At 35.8% G+C, this 21,175-nt stretch overlaps 6 protein-coding genes across 7 annotated transcripts in view; 4 read left to right on the forward strand and 2 right to left on the reverse strand.

Annotated features, from left to right (window-relative positions):
• The window catches only part of LOC102582081 (uncharacterized), a 7,088-nt gene extending 5,310 nt beyond the window's left edge, over nucleotides 1-1,778 (forward strand). Inside the window, exons 4-5 of the mRNA XM_006349325.2 lie at nucleotides 272-875; nucleotides 1,211-1,778. Coding sequence (XP_006349387.1) covers nucleotides 272-875; nucleotides 1,211-1,299 — 693 coding nt within the window. The 3' untranslated portion in view covers nucleotides 1,300-1,778. The remainder of the gene's footprint in view (nucleotides 1-271; nucleotides 876-1,210) is intronic.
• Nucleotides 1,779-2,047: 269 nt separating this feature from the next.
• Nucleotides 2,048-6,597, reverse strand: LOC102582403 (RHOMBOID-like protein 10, chloroplastic). Its single transcript, XM_006349326.2, has 9 exons — nucleotides 6,292-6,597; nucleotides 5,235-5,488; nucleotides 4,786-4,840; nucleotides 4,619-4,699; nucleotides 4,442-4,538; nucleotides 4,285-4,352; nucleotides 3,758-3,856; nucleotides 3,411-3,452; nucleotides 2,048-2,662 (listed from the first exon to the last, which is right to left on the reverse strand). Exons 1-9 carry the CDS (start codon nucleotides 6,433-6,435, stop codon nucleotides 2,516-2,518), a joined length of 987 nt encoding a protein of 328 aa, XP_006349388.1. The 5' UTR covers nucleotides 6,436-6,597; the 3' UTR covers nucleotides 2,048-2,515.
• A 435-nt stretch (nucleotides 6,598-7,032) lies between these two features.
• LOC102602501 (E3 ubiquitin-protein ligase RING1-like) lies at nucleotides 7,033-8,723 on the reverse strand. 2 transcript variants are annotated; one of them, XR_001473627.1, is made up of 3 exons: nucleotides 7,832-8,723; nucleotides 7,496-7,690; nucleotides 7,033-7,351 (listed from the first exon to the last, which is right to left on the reverse strand). XR_001473627.1 is itself a non-coding variant. In XM_006349373.2 (2 exons), the coding sequence occupies exons 1-2, from the start codon at nucleotides 8,691-8,693 to the stop codon at nucleotides 7,656-7,658; spliced, it is 897 nt and encodes a 298-aa protein (XP_006349435.1). In that variant the 5' UTR covers nucleotides 8,694-8,723; the 3' UTR covers nucleotides 7,033-7,655. The 2 variants fall into 2 exon arrangements, 1 of the variants encoding a protein (XP_006349435.1); XM_006349373.2 differs by having other exon boundaries at nucleotides 7,033-7,690.
• Nucleotides 8,724-9,918: 1,195 nt separating this feature from the next.
• LOC102582751 (protein RETICULATA-RELATED 1, chloroplastic-like) lies at nucleotides 9,919-15,753 on the forward strand. The gene is made up of 8 exons (XM_006349327.2): nucleotides 9,919-10,515; nucleotides 11,376-11,540; nucleotides 11,635-11,727; nucleotides 11,816-11,931; nucleotides 13,648-13,746; nucleotides 13,923-14,228; nucleotides 14,354-14,518; nucleotides 14,929-15,753. The coding sequence occupies exons 1-8, from the start codon at nucleotides 10,168-10,170 to the stop codon at nucleotides 15,209-15,211; spliced, it is 1,575 nt and encodes a 524-aa protein (XP_006349389.1). The 5' UTR covers nucleotides 9,919-10,167; the 3' UTR covers nucleotides 15,212-15,753.
• A 2,290-nt stretch (nucleotides 15,754-18,043) lies between these two features.
• LOC102583082 (elongation of fatty acids protein 3-like) lies at nucleotides 18,044-19,238 on the forward strand. Its single transcript, XM_006349328.2, has one exon. It carries the CDS (start codon nucleotides 18,182-18,184, stop codon nucleotides 19,010-19,012), a length of 831 nt encoding a protein of 276 aa, XP_006349390.1. The 5' UTR covers nucleotides 18,044-18,181; the 3' UTR covers nucleotides 19,013-19,238.
• A 134-nt stretch (nucleotides 19,239-19,372) lies between these two features.
• On the forward strand, nucleotides 19,373-21,043 carry LOC102602835 (pathogenesis-related protein 5). The gene is made up of 3 exons (XM_015309564.1): nucleotides 19,373-19,673; nucleotides 19,893-20,553; nucleotides 20,754-21,043. Exons 1-3 carry the CDS (start codon nucleotides 19,613-19,615, stop codon nucleotides 20,896-20,898), a joined length of 867 nt encoding a protein of 288 aa, XP_015165050.1. The 5' UTR covers nucleotides 19,373-19,612; the 3' UTR covers nucleotides 20,899-21,043.
• The last annotated feature ends 132 nt before the right edge of the window (nucleotides 21,044-21,175 follow it).

The following is a 21,175-nucleotide window of genomic DNA, read 5'->3' on the forward strand; positions in this document are numbered from 1 at the left end:
TTTAAAAAAAAAAAAAAAAACTATCTGCCACCCTCTAGTGATGTGATGTCAAAGTTATATGACCCCTATGGGCAAGTTGATATGTTTTCATGTTTGTTGCATCAATAATTTTCTGTTTGCTGCCTTTCCCTGTCTTATTTTTCTCCTTCCCCTGTATGGGAAATATTAAAGTGGGTGCAGGCATTTCTGTCTGGCTTTTCGTTCATGCTGTTTACCATAGTACATTTTTAACCATCAGATCTGACTTATTTTTCTCCCTTATTTCTGTCAGAGTGTTTTCTTACAGATATCAAATGAAGTTGGCTCTACTAAAGATCCCCCAGTTATAGTTGAAGCTTCAGTATATTCAGATATTGGGAGTCTGCAACCTCAGAGGTTAAAACAATTGGCTCAAATAATTATGGGATCTGTTCCTAAATCTAATCTTGGCCTTGACAACTCTGTTTTTGGTAAAGTGAAGCAAGTAAGTTTATCTTCCTTTCTAAACCGTACTGTTCATGCTGCCCCGCCTGCTCCAACTCCTGCTCCTGCTCCTGCTCCAAATGAACCTTTGTGGCCATCACCTTCCCCATCACCTTCTGTTTCTTCATCTCCATCTCCATCTCCAGCTCTCTTGTCCAACTGTCGTAGATTACAGTCACATGCTAGGCATCATTGTGGTCCAGCTCGTGGAGAAGAACCTAGCAGCTCTCCATCTCCCATAGCTGATCCACCTTCTCCTGTGACAAGCTCTGGTCCACCTTCAAGTAGTTCTGGAATTGCAGCAAGCCCATCATCACATGCACTGACTTATCCTCCAAAACTAAGTCCCAGGGTGAATCTTTCTCCTGGTCCTTCTCCACAAATGTCTTCCTCAATCTCATCTTCATCATCATGTAAGTTTCTCCTCATCATGTGATCTTTATATTTGTGTTATCTCAATAATTCTTTCTTCGTTATCATTTTGACATGTTATTACCTAGTGGGTAGCATCTATCATTTGCTTGGAATGGATAAAGAACATATGGAAATTGGCGACTTTAAGTTGTTTCTTTAGGATCTTTCTTTAGCTACAGCATTTTTTGCTCTGGAGGTAACAAGAAATAAAGTGAAAAAGTAGGAAGCTCTTTCATTGAAATCATGTACCGGTGGACCTTGTGATTAGTCTTGTAAGAATTTATGATATTTTTGTGCTGCTCAGTAGCTGTTTGTTTCGCTTTCTTTCTTGCAGCTCTTGCACCTGGCTTTTCTTATAAGGAGCTCTGCTTGTTCTGGTTATTTGGATTGGCAGTATTTCATATCCTTGGTTGGACGTGGTGACTATGTCTTGTTCTCGTTTGACAAGACTTTAACATCTTCAAAGAAGAAGAGAGAAGTATACTTAGCAACAAACAACTTTATTTGACTAGGAATTATAGCATCTTTTGCCAATTAGTCTGTGGTTACCATGGCAAGTCATGTTAACCACCCTATATAAACAGAAGAATCACAGGTCAAAGCCAAAAGGTGGCAGGACTCTGTTTGACACAATGACATCACATGAAGACAGTTACAAAGACGTTTTCTTCCCGAAGGGAATGACTACTCAAGAAAACAACTACATGCTCATCTGCAGGTTTTCAAGGAGATACCAGTCGTAAGATATGTTGGTTCATCTTGAACAAGCTGCAAAAATAATGCAAAAGAGCAAATATTTTACCTTGATGTATATTCTAACTCGAAACTCTGTAATCAGTTGCTTTTCATGTGCTAAGCTTTTAATCAGATAAAAATATCAGCCTTTGGCACTTTATGCATTAGTATGTTGCAAAATGCTGACTGGTAACGTTCTTTGTTTTTTGGGATCGCAGAGAAATCTCTGAGGGCCATCCCTAGATGTCATGATAAAGTACTGTAGAAAGCATTTTGAAAAAGAAGGAAAAATGTAACTATGATAATCAAAAGACAATGCTTTAATAACCTTCTATCGTCTTCTTCCATAACTTCTTAGATTACATCATAAGTTGAAATTTACATCTCGCAACTAAAAATAACAAGTTCGTAATGCACAACAACAGATTTCAAGAACTCTAGAAAAATGGATACTTATTCCACATTTTTATTTAACTATGAATACTTGATTTTGAATTATAGATTGTTTAAACATTTATCAACTGGATTATTCTACAATGGGCCAGACGTGCATAAAAGGGTACATTAGATACACACCAAAAGCACCACCTAAATCAGATTACCAAGAACCTCTTAACATCTGACAATACTACAGCATATCAGGCCACCAGCAGCAGCTAATGAACGCGAGGCAAATAGATGCCTGACCTCTAATTTGCTCTTTACATGTTCTATGGTCACATATTCCCTGTACAAAGTAAGGCAAACTATGTACAGCAGACTTGTGAACTGGATCATTAATCAACCACAACTGTATGAATATATAGATGCCACATTTGCAAATGTATTGGGAAAATCAGTAAGACTGCAGGTGCTCAAGGCTTGAGTCATGTCAACCGGCACACTAGCAGTTAAATAGTAGGGATTATGACTTGTCCCTTTTAGTTGGAATGAGAGAAAAGATTGGTGCTGTGTCAGCAAAAACTCGTCTTCCTTCACTGGAGACGGATTGAATCTTCCATGCTGGGCCAAGAAGCCATGATGTTGCAGCTCCTCCTATTAAACCTCCGAGCTGAAATGTTAATGAGAAAAGAGTTAGAAAATCAGACAAGCATTCAAACATATGCCAATGTTTATGTACTTATTAAACACATCTACTGCATTTAAAACAAGGTGAAAGGGCACAAAAAACAAAAGCAAAACAAAAAGAAGAGGTGGAGGAGGAAGTACAAAGAAGAAGAGAAGGACGTGACCAGTTGAGGTACACACAAGCCAGTCCGGACACCACAGTTATCAGAAACAAAAGAGAAAAGATGTAACCAGAAGAGCAATGATTTATCTTCCCATACTACTTCCTTTTTTCTGAATACAGATTTGGTAAAACATCAGAGAAGGTTGAGGTTGGTCCTAAATTGGCTCTAGACAGATTTCTCGATATAAAAAAATAAAATTTTAAAACTCACAGAATGTACAACAAGCGGAAGGCACCTTTTACGAGATGAACAAACCTTTGTCGGAACATGAGACACCACAGAGACTTTGCATTCTCGAAAACAAAGCTCTTAAATATGGCTTACTAATTGGATAAAGTGAAAAATTACAGGCAATGATCTTGATATTTTTTTTCTCTTTTCTCTCACCAGAGGTTAAAAACAGCAACAAAAAGAGGAGAAGATGCACATGGGAGAAGCTCGCAATGCCATTAATTGTCGTTACAAATAAAAAAGCAGGCTCATAAATAGTTATGTGATAAAAAGCAAGCGCTTTGGTGGGAATACATCCCGATCAAGAACATGATGGAAAAGTTAGATATTACTAACATGTCCCCAGTTGTCGATTCCTTTGGTCATTAGTCCAATTGCCTGCAAGGAAAATGGTTGCCAGCACTAGATGAATTAGGACTGAAATTCGAAAAAGAGATCAAACTTGATACTTATGAATCAATAGACGTGTAAGTATTATGGTTCTCAGGTACTGAGCACAGATATGTGCAGTTTTTATGATTAATTTTCATTCCTTAAACCACTAATAGCATCTTCACCCTATTAAAGATCACAAGAACATATAAATTTGGAGAATATGCTTAATAATAAGATATGCCCCAATTACTCGCTTGGTGAATGCCAACAAAAGTGCATTGAGCTGGGTAGGGAATGAAGTGTTTTACCAAATTTAGAACAATCACATTTGCTATGTATCGAAGATCCCCCTCGGTGCCTTTGACCATGCCCCTATGCCTCAAAACGAATACTGCAAAAGATCCAACCTGGTAATGACACAAAAACGTGGAGATCAGTATTTCTTAACCTAATAAATGAAAAAGGGGTAAGTCTAATTCTTTAATTTCCTCAACAGCTGTTCAGAAAGATCCATACTTCAATGGATTCCTTGTATTGGCCAGAAACACAACTTCATCAAAGAAAATAATATGTACAATGATAGTTGAATCTTAAAAGTCTACTTTTTCGTGAGCTACATACAACTCGAAGGCAAGTCAATTTTCCCAGTAACACTAATAAAGTCTGTGGCGAAGTATTACATACATAATAGGTCCACAGAAGTGAAAAGAATTAAATATCAATTAGTTGGATGACACAAGGGGCAGAAAATCATGAAATAGCATGAAATGATAACCCCAGTTGCATACACCAATTAGCAAGTCCAGTAAAAGTGCAAAAGAATAGCATCACTTACTAATCCAAAAATTGCTCCTGAGGCACCAACTGCAGGTGCCTTACTAAGCCAGTAACTCATAGCTGAACCTGATTTCTTTCATAGGATACAATTAGAATCACTGTATAATAGGAATTTTCTTTGAGATAAAAATGTCATTGTGGTGATGTATCATTACTTGCAATTGCAGACGTCAAGTATAGAGCAACATATCTTTTAGGGCCACTAACTTTTTCAACACCAGGCCCAACCGAATTCAAGGAATAACAATTAACCTGAAAGAAGCCACATCTGCTTCAAAACATTAATAAGGGATGGATTTAGGAATCCAGGAAAACATGAAGTGAAGTCAGACCATGAGATGCACTATGTTTGTATGCAAGAATGACGAAGTAATCAGCCTCCATAGTTGCCCTTTGTCAATAAGACTGTTAATCTGCAACACATATCCATCAACACATAAGAACATTGTTATTATGGAAAATGATAAGTCGGCTGTTTACATATATAATCCAGTCTAACCTTAGCTCCCCAAAATAAAAGCTTGCCGTCTGTTGCGACTTGTGCAATATATATCCTGCAGTGATTTAAATAGAAAATGTTAATTTCTCTTTGTAACAATAGCTCTTTGTCCATTATACCAATCAACATCATCACTTGAAAGGTTCCTTTTTCTGCTTTTATTTTTTTCAGACATTTGCAAGAGGGTTTTTCCTTCATTCTGAGAGGGTTAAGGTTAAAAGATTAAAGCCTAGATCTTTCAAAAAACGGGTTCCTATTCAAAGAGTACATAACCACATGATAAGCTCACACTAAACCGTCAATTTGGGATCCAAATTCGAGATTTTTCCTTGGGAGGTATTGACTTAAATAAACATTAATCCAAAACTAAAAATTCATTATTTTTTTAAAAAAGAAGATAAAAAAAATCATAATATTCACATCGTTTTGGTTAAGAATGCAAAACTTACAATATGTTAAGTGCAAGGAATATGTTGGTCCATTTCCTTTCACTGGAAAAGAATGATCTTGATGACTTTGAGTATGAATTCTGAATCTTTTTGAATTTCCTTCTACTTTCATCAGCACTGAAGAATAATAAGCTCATGTCTTCGGCAGAGAAGACACCCTGTGACCACTGAAGGATGTTGAATCCAGTGACATGAAAGGTCCATTTATGCCATGCATCCTTCAATATAGGGCCATGAACATGACAAAAAATATGCTGCGCAACAAGCAAAATGGCGGTTAAGATCTTGGCATTTCCAGAATTTCATGATACTCCTATTATGAGGAGACATGTAACACATCAAAGCAAATCTACCTATCTGAAACGGGACAAGTTGACCAGACCATTCAACATCCAAAGGACTCTTCCCACTAGAACGACTGATGCCTAATTCATTCGCTCACAACCCTTAATCTTTGCAGTCATTTTCTTAGACCCACATTAAAGATGAGGGTTTCTGAGAGTTGATGGACAATCAAATTATAATGAATCATCAAATGGATATAGAGGATTTATACAGCCAACCCCAACTAATGGTTATTGACTGTAACAGACCAAAGTATTGCTAATGAATTCATGTCACTCTTTTCCAAGATTCTGATAAGCAATACATCAGCATGTTGGCAAACATGACACAGGTCAAAGATTTTCAATTTCAATTACTTTCAAAACAAATTTATGTCAGGATACAGGAATTATCCTTCAGTAACCGTGTGAACAGTGCCATTGCTACAAAATTGCAAAAAATAATAATAAAAAAATGTGCGAAAGGTGAGTTATAGTATGAACCCAGAAGTCTATTTATGCTATGCACTCACAAAATTAGATTTATGAACAGTCAAGATTCTTAACTAACCTACTAAAGAAATCAAGATATTCAAGAGGTTAATTGTTGCACAAGTTATTTGAATTTCTCAGTGTTCTCTTCCTTTTTCTGCTTTCATTTGGATCAATTTGCACACAACATTCGAAAACTCAGAGTTAATTCATATATAAAAAATTCAAGATCAAGAAGGTACCTTGATAGAGGATTGAAGACGGCGGTGGAGGACGTTGCCGAGGCGGAGAGCGGCGGCGTTGGTGATGATGTGGGTGGTTGTGGGACTCCATATCTGATGAAATTTGGGATTGGATGGAAGGGATGACCAACCCGCCATTTCCATTTGGCTCCGAAAAAAAATTCTAAACCCGAACCAAATACCCGATATTTTAACGACTGCCAAATCGGTGTTAATTGCTAGAACGCCCCTCGTAGTTTGTCATAAATAGCAGATGCATCCGGTATAGTTTTATTTTGGGGTTAGGGGGTGGGGAGGATATTTGAATTTGGAGAACATATCGAATACATAAAATACATTCTACATATACAATAACAATAAAAGTGAACGATCAAAAAAGATACCTACATAACGAATACATTACATATGTATATCAAAATATTCTTTAATTTTATGATTTTAAATATATAATAATAATAATAATATATCTGATATAATCCTACAAATTACGTTCGAGTATATAATATATTCAGTGTAATTTTACAAATGAAGTTAAATATAAGTCTGAGAAAAATAAAATATAGGCATACCTAATTACTCCTAGATTTGTTGGGGTAAAAAAGACTGTTTATAATAGATATTTGGCTAAAAAAAAATTGCAAGAAGAAAAAAAAAAGGACAACAAAAGTTCAAACTACAAAGCGAAAAAAAAGAAGATGCATCTTTTTCAATGGATTAAAATAAAAAAATAAGATAAATAAATTGAAGTGAAAGAAATATAATATAAAACAGGTCCTACTAAAACACCAGCTTCTTTACATGGAATTTGTTAATCATTCCTTCACCTACCACAACAAATGAATTTGTTTGTTAATGGTATCATCATCATTCTAAAAAAATACTAGATTTTTAGTTTGAGGTTTTTGATAGACATATAATTTTGACCAATAGGGCAAATAGAAAGTTTGGTCCATAAAGTCACATTGAACATGGAAATAGTGGGCCTTCTCTTTCTCTCCATTTCTTCTATGCATATTTGTGGCTGAAAATAATTCCATCACTTTGATAGCACTCTTGAAATCTAGAAGCCATTAGTAAAGGGTTAATTTCATATTTAATGGTCAAAATAAGTATGAAGTATCATGTTCTTGCGAGTTTCCTATGTGTATATAATTTAGATTCATTCACTTATTTTTTTGATTGAGAAGGAAGGACGGGCGCATACCTTATGAATCTTTTTGACCCCATTCTCAGATAATTTCCATCCATCAAATTCAGAAAGATATATAGTTTTGTCAACATACCTGTTTAGTTCCTATTGAAGCAAAGAATGATAAAAAAGCAAACTACTCTGTACTGTTATTAAATGAAATAAGGAACCATTATCAAGAGAAAATCCAAGGATTCCACCAAGCTCTCCCTGCCCAAAAAAACAATATAAAGTATTAGCAATAATGTTGTAGCAGATAGCTCGACTTATATCCCGTGTTATAATGACTTAAGGTCACCTGTCAGTGTATATAAGTTAAACTCGGTAAATAAAGTATTAGCAATATGTTACCTCTAGGAAAAGCAGAAGTTGTAGTCTCAAAAGTGTTGAAGTATCTGTGTCTCCAACTTGACATCAAACTAAAAGGCCAAAGAGAGGTAAGCTGAGTCCAACCCCAAATGAGAGGATTCTGTATGTTCTCCTCTTCTTCTTCTTGTTCATTAAATTCATAAGTGTAACCATTTTGGTCCTCATTGTTTGAGAATCCTTGCAGTTGATACCGACAAACGGGACAAGTATTATGGAGTCTAAGCCATGGAACAATGCATTCAGAATGATAAAAATGCTTGCAAGGTAACTCTATAACTTCTATCCCAACTTCAAACTCATCCTTGCAAACAGGACAAACAGAGTCATTTTCCAAAAGGTTTGGTGTTAGGTAAATTCTTGGCAATGCATCGATTGCTGAAGATGGCGTTGGAGGTGGCCCTGGCCTGTCATTCTGAGTCAATTCTTGAAGGGATGGCAAATAAAACGCGTTCTCATCAGGAGAGACAGGCCTAATAGGTTGATCATCAGGGCCAATAAATTGGAGAATGACACGAGTACGTTGTCTAGTCCTACGATGATTTTCATCACCATCGTTGTTTTGTTGCCTAATTGGTGGATCAACCATGAGTGCTAAGGCATCAAGAAGGCGAGAATTGGAGGAAGGTTGTGGTTGTAGCCTTGTGACATTAGAAAGTACAAGCCTAGGCCTTGTCACATCAAGTTCATAGAAAACTTGACCATAACAATGAGGACATAAAATTTCAAATGGATTGGCTGAAGTTGTCCTAATGGATCTTTGACAATGTCTACACCAATAGTAATGGTATGTCCTCATTCTCTGGACTCCATTGACAATAACTCGAGCGCGAGGGATCGATGGCATGTTCTTTTATTTATGTGAAGAAAAGAAGGATAAATGTGTCACAGAATTGACAAATTAGATAGAAATACAAAGGGCCTTTTATAGATGTTTTTTCAAAGAAAAAGGATGGCTTTATTAGAAATGCTTTGCATGGAGAGATTCTTTTTCTCTGCGGTTTCCTTAATACTTCATGACTTCTCCTGCCAAAAGTTAAGTATATATAAAGAGTTAAGACAAACGTATTGACAACAGTAAATGATGTTTTAAGTTCAAACTTTAATACATGAATCTTTGACAAAGGCAACTCCATACTCGAAACCTCTTGGTTAAAAATGAAAGAGTACTTACCACTCCACTGCAATCCTTGGTTAGAGTAATCAACTTTATTTATATTCCTTGTATATGGAATATGCTAGCTCATAATTTAGCTTAAGTTTTCTCTTTTACTTTTATATAGAATTTCTTAAGTCTAATTTCCCAAGTTGATTATAAATGATGTTCTAATGTCTTACCGACCTTTAAGTCATATTTTGAGGTAATCTAATGCGACTGTTTACAGAATTTTTTTTTGTATAAATAAAAAAGAAAGTCCTATGTACAACTTGAAGATAGATTTTTCATATCTTTCGAGATTCACCCAACACTATATTAGTAAAGAAACCAAATTAAGTAAGTTCAGTTTTTCTAAAAAAATAAAACCTGATTCTTGAACCTAGCTTTTTCATACTCATATTACGAGGTACTACAATAAAAAATTCAAGAGAAAGATGGAATTGTTCACCGTATACGACTCACATTGAGATTAGACTTATTTTTTTTGTTTTCTCGCCAGGTGTTCGGTATCCACAATGAAATCCAATTAAATTTGGATTTGCGCCGGAAACTCAAACTCGAGACCTCTTGATTAAGAATGAAGGAGTACTTACCACCCCAACACAACCCTTATTGGTTATTAGACTTGTTTCACTAGATTGAATTTACTAGAAATACTTTTATTGGATATATTTCATTAGACCCTGTTTGGATGATTATTACGTATTATTTCATAATGTATTATATTACACTATGTTATTTTAATAAATATAATATTTAAATAAATTACTATATCATTTTCCATTATTACATAATGTCACACATCAATAATTTAAAAACAGACTAAAAATGAAGGCTAACAAATTGAAAATAAGCCTTGTCACATCAATTTTGAGAGATGGGAGTAGTTATTAACAAGTGATTTATTAGTAGAGCATTTTTGAGTTAGGGGGTTTAGAGGAAAAAGCAAGTGGCAGCTCTGGATTGGGTTTGTCTTTACCTATTTCTCCTTCATCTTCATCTTCTTCTAAACCTCAACTCCTCTCTCAACCTTTCCTTCTTTCTTCTTCAACTTCTGCAATCTCTACTCCCACTTTCCATTCCTCCATTACCCCCCATGAAAATCTATCCATAAAGTTTCATTCTTTCTATCCAAAACGCCCCAAAAAAAGAAAAATCAAGAATGTCTCTACCAGTATTCCAAACAGCACAAATCAAGCCTATCAATACCCAAATCATTCCTTACTCAAAACCCTTGTTTCCCCCTTTGCTCTGTCGCCCAATTAGAGTCTACAAAGTTTGTAAAATCAAGGCCACAGCGTCGCCGGCGGTCGATGGAGACCCAGTTTCTGGTTTGGAACGTTGCTTTCAAGGGTCACCTGCGCTTGATCATCCGGCGTCTTCGTCGTCTTCTACGGTCATGTTTGCGCCGGTGATGAAGGGGGGAAAATATGGTGCGCTTGGTTCGGTTACTTTGGAAAAAGGGAAGCTTGATATGTCATCGAAGCAGCAGACCAGCTCTACTCCCGAGGTTAGTTCTTGTTTTCCTTTACTCTGGAAAACTTGAAGCGCTTTCTTCAATAGCTTCCTAGGTAATTGAATGGAACAGTCTCAGAATTATCTCCTTGTGGTGTATTTATGCTAATACTCAAATATTTTATCATAGTTCTTGCTGATTGCTAATGATAGTTGAGAAGGCTCTTTCTAAGAAATAAGACTTACAGTTAAGAGGCAGTGAGGTTCTTTTGAAGTAGAAGTTAATCTAAAAATATACGAGTATTTGAAATTTAGGAAATTCCAGAGTTTTTCAGATTCCTCAACTAGCTTGGGTTATGAGGCTTAGTTGATTGATTGGTATAGAGTTTTAGGAATTGCCTGCCTGGTCTCAGGCTCGTCATTTGTCATTTTCTTTATTCTTGGAGCAAGAAGAAGGTTTTTTCTACCAGTAAGGCGTTCCTGTTGCTATTTACAATCGACTGACAAAGGTCTGACCAACTATGACAAACCTCAAACACTTAAAATGCTAAGTGTTAAACTGAGTCTGGTATCACTAAAGTGACAATATGTGTCCGAGAATACATAGTTCTGAAGTTGCTTACGAGATTTGAGACGTGCGTATGCGTCTTTACAAAGGTATCTTGTTGCTATTTATTCTGTTTTTAGTATCTTTCCTTTTCAATGAAGGAAAAGTTGGAAAAAAAAAGTTGAATGCACCTTTTAGTTCGGCATATATGATGTGAAATGGTGCTTCTGCTACTATATAAGATATTTACATTCTAATCCAACTATGTATTCTCTCTCAAGATCTTAAGAGTGTTAACCTTGTGGTTGTGTGACTATTTAGTAAACACTTCGTCGAGCAAATTTACTTATAATTTCGCCACATCACAGCTTTCAACTGGCGGAGGAGGTGGAAATATGGGGAAAAATCTAAATCATGGCGGTGGTGATGGAGGTGATGATGATGGTGATGATGACGATTACTTTGATGATTTCGATGATGGTGATGAAGGAGATGAGGGTGGGCTCTTTAGGAGACGAATGCTACTGCAGGAAGTAAGAGGCCTCTGCAAGTGGAAAATTGTTTCTGCTTAATTCTGGATTTGTTCAAACAGTGTCATGTTACTCACAATTTTTCCATGTTACCCAGTTGTTTGATCGTAAATTTGTTGATGCCGTGCTGAATGAGTGGCAGAAGACGATGCTGGATTTACCACCTGGACTTCGGCAAGCCTATGAAATGGTAAATTGTGCTATGCAGTTGTCTCAAACTTGTCTCGTTTGGTCGGGTTATTTCTATGTCTGACTTTAATTTCTGCCTTTTCATCCAGGGATTAGTCAGTTCTGCTCAATTGGTGAACTTTCTTGCTTACAATGCTAGGCCTACCGTGGCTAGATTTATTTCTCGGTTACTTCCTCAAGGATTATCCAGGGCGTTCAACGGCAGGTAATGTAGCACCCTTACAGTACTCTAAACTCCTCACAGGGAAAAAATTTTGGACAAAATTCTGTCTGCTGGATATACAGTATGTAGTGGCATGTCAGAAATATCATTTGCTGAGCAGAGTAGTTATTCTGTCTGTTTAAATTAATTTCCAGTTGTTCTTATAAAGTAAAAAATTAAGATCTTCTTTTAGTATCTTGCATCTTCAATTTCAAATACGTTTCTTAGCATTGCAGTCACTACTTCAAATCATTATTGTGTTAGCTTCACAGACATTTTTGAGCACTCATCTTCCTAGGCTTGTTCCAGATCATGAAAGTATTTTGTTTTAGCGAAACAGAGCGGTTTTTACTCATTAGCCCCACACATTCCATCAAAACAGCTGCACCGCAATAATAACTAAGAACGCAAAGCTGGAAAGGGAATTTCTTCTTCCATACTTCTGCAGCCATAATTGGTTTTATTATGGAGCTATTTTGAAATGAGATGAGTTGGCAGCATTGATCATCACTTTTGAGTTTTTGGGGTTTGATCTGCTGCAGAAGTAGGAACAGTCTTGTTTTATCTTTCAAAAACTTGTAGGATATTGATAGTGCCAATTTTCCATGAATTCAAATCACACCACCAAACCCTATAAAATATAAAACTCTTCAGAATGAAAGTTGCTCCAGCTATAGCTTCCCACAAAGTTGAAAGCTTGTATAAATATTTTTACCATTGATAAATAGAACAAAAATTGAAAAGGAAAAAGAAGACTGGAAAAATTGGTTGGTGGTTGAATTCGATTGTTTCTAATTTCATTGGGTACCATAATTGGCAAAAAGGAAAAAGGAAAATGAAACCATTTGTTTGAAGGGATGATGTGTCGCTAGATGCCTCACATCCCTTGCCCCAAAAGAAACAAGAGTCAGATTTCCAAGTTGCCGTATAATACCAAAAGACATCTATACCCTCACCTCTATAACATTATCTCGTTATTATTATCTCAATTTTCGAAACAGATAAGGTAACCTCAGTCTCAGCTGCTCCATCATCCCCATTGTTGCCAGTGTTCGGCAGCAAAAATGGGAACTCTCTACTCTGCCATTAACTACTGGCTCGTCAATCATTCACTTATTTAAAGCCTTGTTATGGGCACTCATCTTCCAAGACTTGTCACGCTTGTTCAAGATCATGAAAGAATTATTATTTATTACTCATTAGGCCCAAACATTCATTGGAACAGCTACACTGCAATAACAACTAAGAATGCAAAGCTGAAAAAGGAAATTTCTTTTTCCATACTTCTGTGGCCAAAATGTGGTAATGTTATGGGTTTTTTTATTTTGAAATGAGATGAGTTGGCAGCATTGATCATTTACTTTTAGTTTTTGGGTTTGATCTGCTGCTGGAAGGAGCAGCAGTCTTGTTGTATCCTTCAAAAACTTTAAGGGAATTGGCAGCGCCGATTTTCCATGAAGATCAAATCACACCAGCAGAACATATAAGATATAAAACTCTGCAGGATGAACATTGCTCTGGCTATATCAGCCCCAAAGTTGAAAGCTTTGTAAATCCATGGGGCAGTTTGACACCTTAGTCTATGTCATCTAAGCTTTTCAAATTTTTGTTGTCAATTGTTTTGCTGTCTAACTAATGTATTTAAGTATTCAGTTTTTTACCTCATATTGAAGTGGCATTTCCAGTTGCCTTAATTTTTCTGGATTCTCTCTGTGACAGGAAGATTGCAGATCCAGCTTTTTTGAACAAGCTGCTTCTGGATCAGGCACTTACAATTGGTTGCTCAGTGTGGTGGGAGGTCAAAAATCGTAAAGAAAGGTATGTTCGTTATTATCTTTTTTAATGTTCTTTTTTTTTTTTTTTGGGGGTGGGGGTGGGGTTGGCTTTCTTCCACACTTTTTGCATCCTTACTCTGTTCATAAATGTTAATTGTTGGTTAAACACAATATAAGAGGATTGACTTAACGCACATGTTCTATTTTACTTTGATCTAGGATTAAGCAGGAGTGGGATCTTGCTCTTCTTAACGTCCTAACTGCAACAGCTTGCAATGCTGCTGTGTTTTGGACGCTTGCTCCTTGTCAATCCTATGGGAATACTTTCCGCTACGATTTGCAGAACACATTACAGAAGCTGCCGAACAATATCTTTGAAAAGAGCTACCCTTTAAGAGAATTTGATTTGCAGAAGAGAATTCATTCCTTTTTCTATAAGGCTGCAGAGTTGTGTATGATTGGCCTCAGTGCAGGAGCTGTGCAGGGGGGTCTTTCAAATCTTCTTGCCAGTAAAAAGGAGGGAAGGTCAGCATTTTTTGGCTTATTGACCATTTATTTATACAGTTGGGCTTTTGTTTGGATCTAATTTTTCAGGTAAGGGAAATGTAAGGTATGTCCATTACTGATGGCTTCTGTTTACCATTCACTAGGTTATCAGTGTCTATCCCATCTGTGAGTAGTAATGCACTCGGATATGGGGCCTTCCTTGGTGTATATGCAAACCTGCGTTATCAGCTGTTGAATGGATTTGACAGAGCTGTTTTTAACTACTTTGATGTTATTGGGGTGGCTCTCGTCTTCAGCACTGCCATGAGGTATTTAGCTGCATAGTAGATGCTTAGCTGCACGGTAGTTTACTCAGGCAAATTAGTTTGTTTTTTGTCGGTTTCAATTTCCTTTCCTCTTTTACTTCTATCGGTAAAAGTTTGTTATGTTTTCCTATTTCTGTTATTATTCGCTCTCCTGTCAGGTTTATAGTAACTTTTGAATTCTTCGGCTTCAGTACTTTATGACTGCACAGGTTTTCATATTTTTTGTGGGTCTGTAAGAACACTTTTTATCTTTATAGAAAAATTTACCACCTGTATCCCAGGATTAGGTGAAATTATACGCAATTTCTTTGATTGGAGGTTGGGAAATATTATGCAATATCATTGATCTAGTAATCATACTGGTGTTTATTGATTTGATCTTTTCCAGTTCTCTAATATTTCATTGTATGCAGAGCGTTAAATGTTCAAGTAGGAGAGACATCAAGATTAGCTTGGCTTGGTGTGGAGGTGGATCCACTGGCTCATTCAGATGATGTCTTGAAGGCATACAGTAGGCCTACTGAAGGAGGGGTTGAGCAGTCATCTTCAAAATGGTTCATCTCCAAGAATTCCATTGTTTCCGGGCTCGGGCTTTTGGGTATCAAACAAGGTCAGAGTGGCTCAACGACAGAGGGTGAAACATCAGCTCCTAAGGCTCGAAGAAAAAGAATAGTCAGGAAAAAGGTAGCAAGTTGAGCCTAGGTAGTTGATAATAGTACTGTATACTGCTCAATTTTTCCAAACCCAATTGGATGAGGAGTTTTGGTCTAAAGCACCAATTGCCAAGTAAAGGAAGCTGAGATGCAGGTTTGAATTATGATCATTGGATCCACTACATCAGGAGGTGATTTTACTTGGGACGCTGCGGAAGCTGCTTCTCGGTTTTTCTTCTCATTCCTTACTGGATTTTAGTAAAATGAGTATAAAGATCTAAATATTGAAGTTTGCAGTGGCTAGGTGGTAGGTACATTGCTGATCAATCTTGTTATCTTCATATGCTTATAGTTTCATGGCTACACTCTTTATCTTTCAACTCTTCTTTTTGGCATTCTATGAGGATCATGTTTTCTTTTATTGTTGAGCAGGGATCACCTTGCCTGAGTAGTGATCTAGGGGATAACAACTTAGGTCATTTTCACATTTTCTGTTTATGCTTTTCCTATTCCAACCATGTGCAATTTCCACAGCAGGAGTGAATTGGTAACTCTATGTTCAGGCAGCTTTCTATTTTCATAAAAGTTGCAACTGGTTTGCATGTTTTGGCAAGAAGTTGATATGTATTATTATTATTATTCTGTTTAATATTCAAATGCGCAGCCTTCATTTTTTTCCCACCAATGAATGTGATGAGCCTTCTGTTTCCTTTTCTCTTTTTAGTATAACTATTATAAATTCAACGACAATGACAACATATTTGGTGTAATTTCATAAATAAGGTCTGTAAAGTGTAAATTGTACATAAACTTTACCCATATCTTGGTGGGAGGTAGAGATTGTTTTTGATAGATTTTCTGCTCGAATTATCATAATACCTAGTTTTATCATGTTATAAGTTGATGTTTATTATAAAAAGATGTAGCAATCCAATTAACCTCTTTCTTTAATACTTTCATTTATTTTATTTATCATAATTTAAGTAAAAAAATTATATAAGATAAAAATATTGATCTTGAAGTCTAAAATATGAGAAAATGACATAAATAGTCCCTTAACTATAGGAGTAGGTTTAAAATAGTCTCTTAACTATACACTTAACGGATTTAGTCCTTCAACTATTCAAAAACTTATCAGCTTTGGTCCCTTAACTATACACTTAACGGTTTTAGTCCCTTAACTATAAACTTATCGATTTTAGTCCTTCAAGTATTCAAAAACTTATCAAGTTTGGTCTTTGTCCATTTTTTAAATACAAATAGCTTAGATTTATATTAACGGAAATCTTTGTGAAATTAAATCTTTAACCCATTTTTTAAGTTGTTTCTCTATCCCCATCCTTTTTTCTTCAAACTACTCTTATAAAAAGAACAATACATCAACGATTCAAAATAAAATTAATGAGGAAAGAAGATATAAGTCCTAATTTTATTTAATGGAGAATAAAATTAAGCATATAATTGTTGTTAATGACTTGAATCTGCACTTGAATATGCTAATTAGTGCGGATTTTATTTAATTTACTCAAATTTCTATACGTAAAATAAAATGAATAGAATAATAAGATTGAATCTATTTAAAAAAAATTAAAAAAATTACAAATCTACCATTTTATAAATTTCAATTTTCTGAAAAAATTAAACAAATTCCGTTCAATGAAATCGGTGGAGTACAAACTTTGGATTTAACGGGTAATAGTTTTTTTCTTTTTATAATAAAGTTTAGCTCAAGTCATTAGTAGCAATAATATGCTTCATTTTATCCTCTGTTGAATAAAATTATGACTTATATTTTCTTTCCTCGTGAATTTTATTTTAAATCATTGAGGTAATTTGAAGAAAAAGTAGCGGAGAGAGAGAAACAATAGAAAAAATTGCTAAAGGATTTAATTTCTCGAGGCATGAATTCCATTAATATAAACCTACGCTATATGTATTAAGAAAATGGACAAAGATCAAACCTGATATGTTTTTGAATACTTAAATGACTAAAATCGATAAGTTTATAGTTAAGAGACCAAAGCTGATAAGTTTTTAAATAGTTAAAGGACTAAATCCATTAAGTATATAATTAAGAGACCATTTTAGACCTACTCCTATAGTTAAAGAGACTATTTATGTCATTTTCTCTCTAAATATTGTGAATAATATTTTGTTCAAATAAAGATAGATTTAAGAAATAAAGTTGTAGTCAATTTTAAAGTATTATTTAATAAAAAAATAATAGCGATAATTTTAATTAAATTTCTAGAATAGTAACTAAAATTATTTGAAGAAAATAATAAACAATTTTAATTATTTTAATGAATGATCAATTACTCCCTTCATCCAATAGTTGTCCACTTTATAGAATCAATAAATAATTTTACACTTATTTCCTAATTTACCATATCCTTAATTGTAGTCATTTTTCTATTACATTTTTTAAGACATTGTATTTATTATATTCAATGGATAATATAGTAAAATTATCATTCTATTTATAGTTTCTTAAGGAGTGTGCAAAGTCAATAGTGAACAAGTATTGTTGGATAGAGAGAGTATTAATCCCCCACCATTTACTTCTACTTATCTATACTCTCTCGATTCAGTTTTACTTGTCACTTATTTATTAAATAAAATTTCACTTTATATCAAGAAAAGATTAAAAAAAAATCATGTTTTATCCTCAACATTAAATACTTATTTTCAAGACACCATTTAGATGAGATAATTTGATAAAATACTTATATTAATAATTATTTTTTTAATGAATGTGTTAAATTAAATTGTGATAAATAAAAATTAGCGGAGAGAGTAATATTTTAAAGAACCTTAGTGAGTTTAAAGTAATATAGGTTAGGTACTATAAAAGTGACCAAATAATAAAAAGCATCTATCCGAAGGGATGACGTGTTTTTATAGATGCCAAGTCAAATTTCCGAGTTGACCAATCTCTTTCTTATCATCTCACTTTTATCAATCAAACAGATAAAAGATAAACCTCCATTGTCGCCGGCGTACGGATTCAGAAATGGAAACTCTCTACTCCACCGTTGAATACTGGCTCGTCAATCATCCAATCATCACCAATTTCGAATGGAATGAAACCTCCACATTCGGTTCTTCGCTTCTTTTCCTCGCTCTCACTGTCCTCACTTACCTCACTCTCACTTTCTCTTTCCACTATTTCCCTCTTCTCCCCACACTCTCCCCCGCCTCCCTCCGCTTCATCTCCGCCGTCCACAACCTCTTCCTCTTCATTCTCTCACTAATCATGGCCGTCGGATGCTCCCTCTCCGCCTTCCACCAAATGCCCCAAAATGATTGGACTTGGGTCATTTGCTTCCCGGCTAATCAGACTCCCCCACGTGGACCCGTATTCTTCTGGGCTTACATCTTCTATTTCTCCAAGATTGTTGAATTTCTAGACACCCTTTTGATAATTCTCAGTGGGTCTAGATCTAGACGGCTGTCGTTCCTCCATGTGTACCACCACGCCGTGGTGGTAGTCATGTGTTATTTGTGGCTTTCTTCGTCCCAGACTCTGTTTCCGGTGGCGCTTGTTACCAATGCTTCTGTTCATGTGCTAATGTACGCTTATTACTTCCTGTGTACCTTGGGATTTCGTCCATGGTGGAAGAGATTGGTAACGAACTGTCAGATTGTACAATTCGTCTTCAGTTTCCTGATTTCGGGTTTGATGCTGTATTATCATCACTTTACCGGGTCGGGTTGCTCCGGGATCCATGGATGGTGCTTCAATGCAGTTTTCAATGCTTCCCTTTTGGCACTCTTCCTTGATTTTCATTCCAAAAATTATGCAAAGAAGAGGAAAGATGTAAACAAGAATAAGCTGTCGTGATTGCCCAATGCACTAAGCTTCCGCTATTACTGAATAATTTGACATATCATTGATCACTAGATACGTACTGGCTTTCGGATTAAAAGAGTAAAACGTTTCTTTATTCCCTAAACTCGAATCAAGATCGAAGGATCATAAACTACTTATTCATTTTAGAGTAGTTGAATTTGTTTGTAACATTATTTTGTTGAATGAATGGAAATAGATTTAGCAAAATTCACCTTTTTGTTTATTGCTTTATTTATTAAGTATATTTTTTTTAATGGGTATCAGCTTCTCTCGTAATACATTGTATAAATAAAGAAAATTTAGCCATCACGATTCTTACACACTTTTATTATTATATTAATAATAATAATCTTGGATATAAAAGCATATAAATAGTACAAGAGACAATTGTAAGGAACACATCAGTGGGAAAAAATGGTCGGAGGTAAGGAATCGTCTGATTTAAGGAAGAAGAAAGGAAGCCTTATTCCTCTAATGTTCACTCTCTTCTGCACGTATTCTTCTCTAACTTGAAATACATATATAAATACTCACTTGTCTTTCACTTCTTTTTAACTCACAATTACTACTACTTAGTAGTGTTGCATATTCATGGCTTCTCACTTCACTTCCTCTTTCAATGTTTGGTTTCTCTTGTTTGCTATTGCCTTAGGTATAACACAATATACTCTCTCTCCTTCTTTCGCTCGCTTTCTAATAAGATAGAAAGAAGTTAGCGAGGTAGCTCACCAAGTGAGCTCCTCAACCCTTCACCACATAGATAGAAGGATTCAATATCGTATTTATTTTCTCTCCTGAATTATGTATATTTGATATTGTAATTTTTTTAGAATTTTATTTTTCCGGATATTGACACAATTTAGTGTGACAGGGGTAAAATTGTCCGAGTGTACAAATATTACCATTATAAACTACTGCGTAGAGACAGTATGGCCTGGAATTACACCTAAGAACAATTTCAGTGGAGATGGTTATGAGCTGAAACAAGGCCAGTCTGCCGTCTTTACTGCCCCGGCCGGGTGGAGCGGCCGTATATGGGGTCGAACCGGGTGTGACTTTGACAAGAATGACAACGGCACGTGCCAGACCGGGGGGTGTGGGACCGGCTTAAAATGTCGTGAACCGGGTCAGCCTCCAGCTTCAATTGCCGAATTTACCCTTGGAGATACTGATTTTTACGATGTTAGCCTTGTGGATGGGTTCAACTTGCCTATAGTAGTGAAACCTGTAAATGGCAAAGGAAACTGCAGTTCTGTTGGATGTGACAGTGATCTCAGACCAAATTGCTCTTCTGAGCTAGCTCTCAAGTCGGACGGCAAGACAATCGCCTGCCGGAGCGCATGTAACGTCTTCAACACCGATGAATATTGCTGCAGGGGTACATTTAGTAGTCCAGTTTCATGTTTGCCTACAAACTATTCAAGGATTTTCAAGACAGCATGCCCTGTGGCTTATAGCTTTGCCTTTGATGACCCAACTAGTATCATCACTTGCTCTTCTACTGACTATGTTGTGTCATTTTGTTCTTCAAGGTAAACAATTCTAATCCTTCTCAATTGCACAATTTTGCGCGCACTCTGACTATTCCACCAGCACAAGTATAGGCTAACTCTGTCCATCAAGACTTGAACAAATCGAAGAAATCACCGAGCATTTTTTGCCCTTGTTTGGTTTTAGACTACACACTTGGATGTTCTTTTGCTGATTTAAGATTCTCTGTGTTGGATAACAGGAACCAGAACCAGACACAGTGCACAAATCATGGCAAGAATGTGACTTGTAATGGAGCATATGGATTGAAGTCGCTCTTTAAAACAAGACATTTACTGATGGTTGGATTGACAACAGTGATAAGTCTTGGAGGATTGATGTTTTGACAGAAATAGTACATTTACTTTTCCCATTCATATAGGATTTTGATTGCATTTCCTTGTCTTTTAAAATTTTGTTCACTAGTGTGAAAACATCAAAATTTGGCCATTTACCCAAAGTGCATAAGCTTCTAATTCTCAGCAAAACTTTATGTCTGGGATACTGTTCTTTTATACTTTGAAAGTGATAAAATTCCAGCAACCCCCCACACCACCACCACAAAGAAAAAGGAAGAAGAAAAGAGTGTAATGAGATCACAGGAAAGAAGTGGCTTCTATGGTA

This window comes from Solanum tuberosum, unplaced genomic scaffold, assembly GCF_000226075.1.
Source record: "Solanum tuberosum cultivar DM 1-3 516 R44 unplaced genomic scaffold, SolTub_3.0 scf00105, whole genome shotgun sequence".
NCBI classification, from domain to species: domain Eukaryota; kingdom Viridiplantae; phylum Streptophyta; class Magnoliopsida; order Solanales; family Solanaceae; genus Solanum; species Solanum tuberosum.